The 9,112-nt window shown below is 42.4% G+C and overlaps 1 protein-coding gene across 1 annotated transcript in view; it reads right to left on the bottom strand.

Moving 5' to 3' along the window:
* Window positions 1–1,301: 1,301 nt before the first annotated feature.
* The window catches only part of LOC122550340 (uncharacterized), a 121,326-nt gene continuing 113,515 nt past the window's right edge, over window positions 1,302–9,112 (bottom strand). Inside the window, exons 13-14 of the mRNA XM_043691068.2 lie at window positions 2,927–3,010; window positions 1,302–1,596 (exon numbers count right to left, since the gene is read on the bottom strand). Coding sequence (XP_043547003.2) covers window positions 2,931–3,010 — 80 coding nt within the window. The 3' untranslated portion in view covers window positions 1,302–1,596; window positions 2,927–2,930. The remainder of the gene's footprint in view (window positions 1,597–2,926; window positions 3,011–9,112) is intronic.

Raw genomic sequence — 9,112 nt, 5'->3', positions numbered from 1 at the left:
CGGCAGGACAGAACTGATGTGTATTTCTGCATGAAACCTGTGGATAATATCTCCTCCAACAATAGGGAAGTTGGGGAAGGAGTGGATATTGAGTTGCTGATCAAACAGAATGACGTTCACTAGAGTAAAACTAAGAACTGCAAATGCTGAAAATCAGAAACAAAAACAGAAATTGCTGGGAAAACTCAGCAGGTCAGTCAGCATCTGTGGAGAGAAAGCAGAGTCAATATTTTGAGTCCAGTGACCCTTCTTCAGGAACCTCTGAGCTTCTCCAGCAATTTCAGTTTTTGACTTATTCTGAATTTGTTTAGGAGTTGGAAAGTTTTTAAAATCTGTGAGCTGACCATCACAGGGTACCTCCACTAAATCATGGCCATTTTGGCTCAGTTCATAACCATCTGGACAGTAGTGACCTCAACAAATTGATGGTCAGCAGCTAGGCAAGGGTGCCATGAAATCCAGTTGGGTGACATTTTCTTGCTGGAAACGGTGGTTATTTGATACTTAACATCATAAATGATAGACCTCCAACAACCTCTGTGTCATGTATGACTTAAGCCACTGGAGGTTTTTCCAACTGAAAGCTTTTTAGCTCAGTCTGGATTTCCTCCACCTCAGTAATTACACCTCAGCTTGCTTGAAGGGGAGATGGTGGTGTTGTAGTGATATCGCTAAGCGAGAAACCCACAGGCCCAGGCTAATGATCTGGGAGCATGGGTTCAAATCCCATCATGTCTGCAGGTAGAATATCAATTAAATTAATAAATCTGAAATGTAAGGACAGTCTTGGTGATAGTGACTATGAATTATTATCAGTTGTCATAAAAATTGATCTGGTTCATTAATATTATTTAGGGAAGGTCTGGTGTCCATGTGACTGCAGACCCACAGTTCTGTGGTTGGCTCCTGAAAGCTCTGAAATTGCTTTAGGGCAATCAGGATGGACAACAAATGCTGGCTTTACAATGACATCCATTACTGTTCGGAGAATAAGTCATGAATATTTTTTAAGAGACAAACATGGTGTTGTTGCACATAGGGACAGTAGGTTTGCAGGGATTCTGTTTAAGGACTTATGTCAGCAAATGTGTTGCTGAAGCCCTGTAGGGAAACTAGGTGGAAACTAGTGTTTAAGTTAGTAGTATTTGACATTGGAATTAAGTAGCATTGAATGATGAGTTCATAATTAGGTTGGACATGAATCTGCCAAAAAAGGATTGGCTTCACTATATATTTAAATCTAAAAGAATGTACACAGATATCATCTGTTGCCTCACATTGTTTTATTGACTCAACGTTGATCTGTGACAGCCCTTCGCATTTTGATGCTTACCCAACGACATCTACAAAATAAACATTGGATGCTTGCTGTTTGTCAAGAGATTTCTTAGGCCGAAGAACCTTCAATAAGCCGAATGGAACAGAATCATATTCCACAGAGGGGTTTAGATCGCTGCCATTCGCTAACATTACTGCACAAGGCAGATGCTGTACACAGGTGTTCCACAAATTGACAGAGTCCGGAATGGGTAAGTGAGTCATTCACCATACCTAAGTGCTGTCCATTCAACTTATTTTTTGTCTGTTTTCTAGAACCTGGAGAACAAGTTGATATTTTGGTAAGTTAATAGCAGTTCCACAGACAAACAAAGATTATGAGATACACACTTCTGTTCCTTTTTTTTTGTTTACCTAAAACTGACCTGACTTAGAGCCCAGAAGTGGGCTTGGTAGATAAGTGGGGTCTCTTGGAGGCCACAGGATTAAATATTAGATGATGGCGCATTGGAATTAATTTAAATTTTACCAGTCTAATTCATGCTGTGGTTCTGTTCACCGAGGTGGAAGTTTTTGTTGCAAACGTTTCGTCCCCTGTCTAGATGACATCCTCAGTGCTTGGGAGCCTCCTGTGAAGCGCTTCTGTGGTGTTTCCTCCGGCATTTATAGTGGCCTGTCCCTGCCGCTTCCGGTTGTCAGTTTCAGCTGTCCGCTGTAGTGGCCGGTATATTGGGTCCAGGTCTATGTGTTTGTTGATGGAGTTTGTGGATGAATGCCATGCTTCTAGGAATTCCCTGGCTGTTCTTTGTTTCGCTTGCCCTATAATGGTAGTGTTGTCCCAGTCAAATTCATGTTGCTTGTCGTCTGCATGTGTGGCGACTAGGGATAGCTGGTCGTGTCGTTTCGTGGCTAGTTGATGTAGCTATCCCTAGTCGCCACACATGCAGACGACAAGCAACATGAATTTGACTGGGACAACACTACCATTATAGGGCAAGCGAAACAAAGAACAGCCAGGGAATTCCTAGAAGCATGGCACTCATCCACAAACTCCATCAACAAACACATCGACCTGGACCCAATATACTGGCCACTACAGCGGACAGCTAGCTGAAACTGACAACCGGAAGCGGCAGGGACAGGCCACTATAAATGCCGGAGGAAACACCACAGAAGCGCTTCACAGGAGGCTCCTAAGCACTGAGGATGTCACCTACACAGGGGACGAAACGTTTGCAACGAAAGCTTCCAGCTCGGCGAACAGAACCACAGCAATGAGCACCCAAGCTACAAATCTTCTCACAAACTTTGAACAGTCTAATTCATGCCACAATGGGTCAAATCTGGGCTCAGTGGTCCTTAAGTTATTCAAATCAATCATTTTCTTTTTCTGGAACTTACAACTAAAAACTTATGTTGGCTCAAAACATGGCCTGGGTAATAGAGATGATTTGGGAAGGAAAGAATGAGAGGAAAAACTCACCTGTCCTCCAAAGGTCACTGCCTTTGAATGTACATCTATTATAACAGATGGCGTGTTATCAGTGTATTAGCATAGCACTGCATCATCAGGCTATCTAAAGCTTATTCTTGTTTTGTGAAATTCCCTGACCCATATTACATTTTATTTGTTACGTTTTACACTCACATGATTAGGTTCTTCGTTTTGCAGGCATCTTGCAAACTTTCGATCCAGCTGGTCGCCTACTTGCTGCACGACTGCCAGATGGGGCTGTGATCAATAAGAGAATAGGAAATGTAGTATTTAGCTCAAACTGTTTTGTCTTGTGTACTCTAATTAGCCTCCCAACTTTCTGTAAGACACTTAGATTGAATGCTTATTAAGCACATTTGCAGTCGGCTCGAAAGGGGCTGACTGGCTTTCTGCTGCTCCTATTTTCTAAGTTTTCAATTTTAAAGCTCTGGCAGAGCCTTTGCTCCCTTCAAATTATCTTTATATAATCTTATGACAATGACATTATCTTCACTGTATATAGTTTCAGTACTGTTCATCTCCCATCTTCTGTGCTGTCCCCATTTTCGGTTCATCTTCTCCTACCACATGGGGTGAGTCTTTGTGGTGCTTTGACCAGTCTCTCTGTGCTGCTTCTGGTCTTGAAATAACTTCACAGAGGCTGGCATCCCATCACCAAGTTACCCTTTAGTTACACTGATCCAGCTCCCTCAGAGACCGCTCTCACAGTCAACAGAACCTCTGATACTTCTGTTTACGTTTGTCAGCCCGGGTCTCTGATTAACAGGGATAAACAGATTAACAGCCCCAATCAGGGAACTCAGATACTATGAGGTCCACCTGGCTGACCTCATTATAATCACGACATCCCTTCTCCTCTAAGTCCGAGGATATAGGTCGGTCTTTTTCCTTGTTGCATCTCCTGAGGTGTTCTAGCGGTGGGTCAGGTTCCTCCAACTCTGAGTTTGATACATGTGGCATGTAATGCACAGGAGCTCGCCTCTTGCACCCAGAACATCTTGGGAGAAATTCACCCTCTTCTTGCAGCAGCAAAGGCATTGACATGGCAATATTGGCTGTGTCCATCTCAGATTCAGAGGTCTCCTCAACGCTTGACAGAGAGGGAGAACCAACAATTTCTGACTGCCTTTCTGACAGTTCTGAGGAGCAGGGCACATTTTGGTCCTGCACTGTCTGCAACTTCATTGCTTTCAAATGATCCACAGACTTTTCAGGACCATCGCTACTACCCGAACCTTATAAGTCACTCTTCCTGACCTTGCGACGACCATTCCCATGATTCCTACACCAAACTTTGTCCCCTGAAATAAACCGTCTCTCTCATATGGCAGTCTAGTATCCAGCACTGGCACTCCTGATCCCATTTTACCCTCTCCGCCAGGTCCGGGAAGATCAGGTTTAACCTGTTGCAGAGTTTTCTCTACAGTGGCAACTATGCTGGAGCTACTCCTATAGTTGCATAAGGGGTAATATTATAATCAAATAGGAACTGGGTACGTTTGGTGTCTAGCAAAGCTGTAGACTGTTTCTTCAAGCCTGCCTTCAAAGTGTGAACTGCTCTTTCTGCCAGGCCATCGGATAATGGATGGTATGAAGCTGTCCATATATGTCGAATGCTATTCGACTTCAGGAAATACTCAAGTTCCCTGTTGGTAATCAATGGTCTGTTATTTATGACCAACACTTCCGAGAGACTGTGTATTGCAAAAGATGCAGACAGTTTTTCTACTGTCTTTCCCATGTTTGATGAATGAACTCTATGCACATCCAGACAATTTGGTGTCTACATGACTAAGAAAATTGAGCACATGAAAGGACATGCAGAGTCGACATGTACTCGAGTTCAGTGTTTACCTGGCCATTCTCATGAATTTGGGGAACTGCTGATCGTAATTTTTGTCCTTGTTGTCAACATGGGCACTGCTCCACCAACACAGCTATGTCTGCATCTAAGCCTGGCCAACAGATATAACTTCTCACCAACATCTTTTGGAAACCCCTGGATGATCCTGGCAACCTTTGGTCTGACCAAACACTTCCACTCCCCATAATAATATGCCATCCTCTACAGTGATCTGGTCTCTCCAGGTCCAAAATGGTTTAAATTCTGGTTGTGATGGCCCTTTGGTCTTCCCCATCACTACCAGCAGTTTCAGTTTTGCTAGGTCCTGATCCTTCTATGTCCAAAGTCTAATATTGTCAGCTTTGGCTGGAAGTGTGTCCAGAAAACTTAAAACCATCACGGACTCTTCCAGATGACGGCACCACCATTGGCGTATCTGTCAGTGGGAGGCAGCCCAATCCATCTGCTTTCATGATTTTGACTCCCCGTGTTCCAACATTTATTTACACACACTTAGTATTAGAGCCCACTGCTGAATTTGGCCTGAAGCTGTGGGCAGCACTGCCTTGTCCTCATTAAGTAGACACAGGCAGGCTCTGTGGTCTGTTATTATTACAAATTTACATCAATAACGGTAATGGTGAAACTCCCTGATTCTAAATATGACTGCCAAACATTCTTTCCCTGGCTGGGCATATTTACGCACTGCATTAAGCCAAAGTCCTGGATCTAAATGCTATTGGCATTCCTTTGGGCCAACTGTTATGGACCAGGCCAGATTCCCTCAAAATATTTCAACAACGTAACCCGGATCCTAACTTTGCGAGTTGTTTTAGGCAGGTGTAGAGTGGGTATTCTAGGAGTGATGCAGTGGCCCAAACACTTAGTTTTAAACAAAACAGAATTTATTTGCAAGATTCCCGAATGAAACACAAACAAAAGAGCGATATCAGACAGAGGGAGATGGCAGAGAGATTCAGCATGGAACCCCTTCTTCCATGTAGCTGTTTCTTTGACCAGCTGCTTGCTCTGAATAGCCAGACTGCTAAAACCCAAACTAAACTAACCAGAAAAAAGCGGAGTTGGAAGAACTGGCCAATCCCTTTTCATTATACAAGTGTTTGTTTTTACTTAAAAGCTTCTTCAAGTAGATCAAGCCATGCATTTTGTAACCTGTGTCATAAAACACTTTTGAAAAACACCAGGAACAACACAACCTTGCTAAAGGAGTACCATCATTGCACACTTATGAGCGAATACTACCCCAATACCATAGGGGAAGGCATCACATATCAATACTGTATTTCACTTGGGATCATACTGTGGCAACACCTTAAAGGATAACAGCTGTTTCTTCCCTTCCCTGAAAGCTATGAGTTGGCCACATGACCATGGCCAAGGCTGACCCTTTTATAGGAGTTCATGCAAAGGTGCCAGGATGGAGGCCAGCTTGTATAATGATTCATTAGCCCAGGAAAAGACCTAAGCTCCTGTGGAAACATGGGAGCCGGGCACCTTTGATCACCTTCACTATATCTTCCAACACATGTAACCTGGTATTGTTGATTCAGGAGCCCAAGTATGTCATTTGGGGCACCTTAAAAAGTGTACATCTGCCTGGGAGAAATGTCTCTAAGGACTGTTTTCAAGTTCTCCAAGTGCTCCTTTTTGGTCTTCCCTGTTATTAGCGCGTCATCTAGATAAATGGCGCTCTGCAAAATGTTCACCCTCATCTACTGGAAAATTGCACAGGATGTCGATACCCTAAATGGTGTCTCGTAACTTGGTACAAACATTTATGGTGTTAATTGGATCATCTTTCTGGGAATCCACATCTAACCGTAATTGCTAGTACGCACAATTCATATCCTGCTTCATAAAGAACAGACCACCTGCCTGCTTTGTGTATAAATCCGCTACATGAGGGATTGGGTATTTATCCAGCTGCAAAAAGCAGTTTACCATTTGTTTAAAATCCCCACAAAGGCAAACCAATTCGTCAGGCTTCAAAACTGGCATGACCAGTGCTGCCCATTCCACAAACTGGACTGGTCTGGTCATTCTTTCGCTTTCTAGCCTTCTTATTTCTGCCTCTGCTATTGCCTGTTAGGCAAATGGCACTAGACTGGCTTTGGAGAATTGTTTAATTGCCTCATGATCAATTTGGAAGGTGACCTTGGCTTCTTTGATAGAGCCTCAACCCTCCTGAAAGATGTCCAGGTACTAAATTAAACAGGACTTCATTCAGGCAGCCATTTTCTCACTAAAAAATGTTGGCCAATCTACTTAATCTTTTCAACCAATTTTGCCTCATCAGCCTTGTGCCTGAGCCTTTTACAACAATTATTGTAAACTGAACTAGCTGCATCTCATAAGAGACTGGAACCAAAGTGTACCCTTAATCTATAAAGCTTCTCACAACCTAGCTGAGGTCTTGCAAATTTAAGGTTTGGAATCCCGAGCAAATTCTGTTCAAGACTGGTTCTGCAATCACTGAAACAGCCACTTCATTAGAACCAAATGACCATTTAACCAGATGTTTATTACAATTGGTTATGATTTAACTGTTCCAAACTAGCTGTAGATGCGACTTGCCAGGATGTGTATACCGGCCTCTGAGTTCTCTTATTCAATTGAAGTTCAGTAGGACTCCTTTACTGTCTTAAGACTGCACACCAGCAGCAATTACATTAACTTATTAGTCCAGATCTTGGAGCTGGACAAGTCAAGGACTTTCTAGTGTAAACTAAGGGTGACTTGGTGATAGGATATCAGCCCCTGTGGAGTTATTTCAGTGATGACAAAAGTAAAGCACGTTCCCATGTAAACTCACTCGTACCAATAGTCTTTGAGTTGGAGTAAACATTTCTGGCATCCTGGTGATATTAGAAAACTTCATTTGTTCAAATCTGTTCTTGAAGACTGGACCCAGCATTTTGAAAGAATGATATCATTCCATGATATCAATATCATTCCAGGCAAATGATATTGCAGCAGATGAAAAGTAATAAGTAATTTTCCTGATAGCTTGTGGACACACAGCTTTTACAGGTATTAGGAGCCTAACTTTTCCTGAGGTACTGGATACTAAAACCTTTCAAAAGTTGACAAATTTAGTTAAGGAATATCACAACTCCAAGCCTCATCTAATTCTGAGATGCTATTGTTTTTACTTGGCAATTTGAGAACCAGAGGAATCCATATCAGAATTTTTGACTAGGTTAAGACGACTGACAGAGGCATAGTGACTTTGGTTTCACCTTTAATGAGATGCTGAGAGACCCATTCAATATGTTGGATTGTGACAATGCTACTCCTTTAACAAGGTTATGGCATCCTTGGCTTTTTTTTCCAAGTGGGATTGTAAAAGTCCGAAAAGTCTGGGTTTAACTACTTGAGAATGCTTTCAAGTTTTAAAGAAAAACTCGTACAATGAAAGGGGAGTGGCCCGTTCTCCCAACTCAGCTTTTCTCTGGTTTAGTTTAGTTTGGTTTGGGTTTCAGCAGTCTGGCTGTTGAGAGAAAGCAGTCAGTTTGTTTTGAGGCTGCTGGTTAAAGAAACAGCTCTATGGAAGAAGGTATTCCACATTGAATCTGTCTGTCATCTCTCTCTCTGATATCTCTCCTGTAAGACCCTTGTGTTTGATTTTACCTTTTTTGCTAAGGGGTATTTATGGGGATTGTTGCAAGTATTTGGAACAGCATCATTAAGTTAGGATAATCTTTTGGGATTTCGGAGAGGTTAAATTGTTCTGTACTCTGTTCTCTTTTGTTTGTTTTTTTATTCGGTAATCTTGCAAAGAAATTCTGTTTTGTTTAAAACTTAACGGTTGGGCCAGCTGCATCATTCCTGGAATATTCAATTACACCTGCTTAAAACAACTAGCAAAGTTAGAGTCCATACTACTTTCTTGAAATGTTTTGAGGGCGGTCCGGCCTGGTCCATAACAGGATTGATGATGTAACAATGTAAGAGCAGGAGAAAGTGAGGACCGCAAATGCTGGAGATCAGAGTCGGGTTCCAGCATCACACTCTCGAACCATGCAAAAGTGCCCGCCAATGGAAGCCCAACTAGACTTTATCAGGCACAACAACTGACCTCATCATTGGAAAATGCAGTAAGTGGAGAATATGAGTTGCAGGGTATTCCAATTGAAGTGAACACCTTCACTAGTTCAACTGAGCTTGGGGAACACTACTTGAGTGTGAAGGCAATTGTAGAGCTACACTCACGACATATTCTGAACAGAGGTGAAATTACTCCACTGAGGCTGGTATCCTGTCACTAAGCCACTGGAAATTCCTTGACACTGATCCAGCTCCCTCAGTGCCAGCTGTCAGAATAAACAGGATGTCTACACTCCTGTTGTCATTTTTTAATCCTGAAGAGATTCTCATCACCTGTTTTTTTTAAAAGTAAGTCCCACACTACTGCCTAATAGCACTAGTGCTTATTTATTCTCTTCTGTTTTCATTTATTTTGTTAAACAGTACAA

Source organism: Chiloscyllium plagiosum, unplaced genomic scaffold (assembly GCF_037043375.1).
Source record: "Chiloscyllium plagiosum isolate Xiang-an unplaced genomic scaffold, Cpla_swu_hap1 HiC_scaffold_5, whole genome shotgun sequence".
NCBI classification, from domain to species: Eukaryota; Metazoa; Chordata; class Chondrichthyes; order Orectolobiformes; family Hemiscylliidae; genus Chiloscyllium; species Chiloscyllium plagiosum.
The sequence above is the reverse complement of the archived record's forward strand: the minus strand, read 5'-3'. Positions and strand labels throughout refer to the sequence as shown.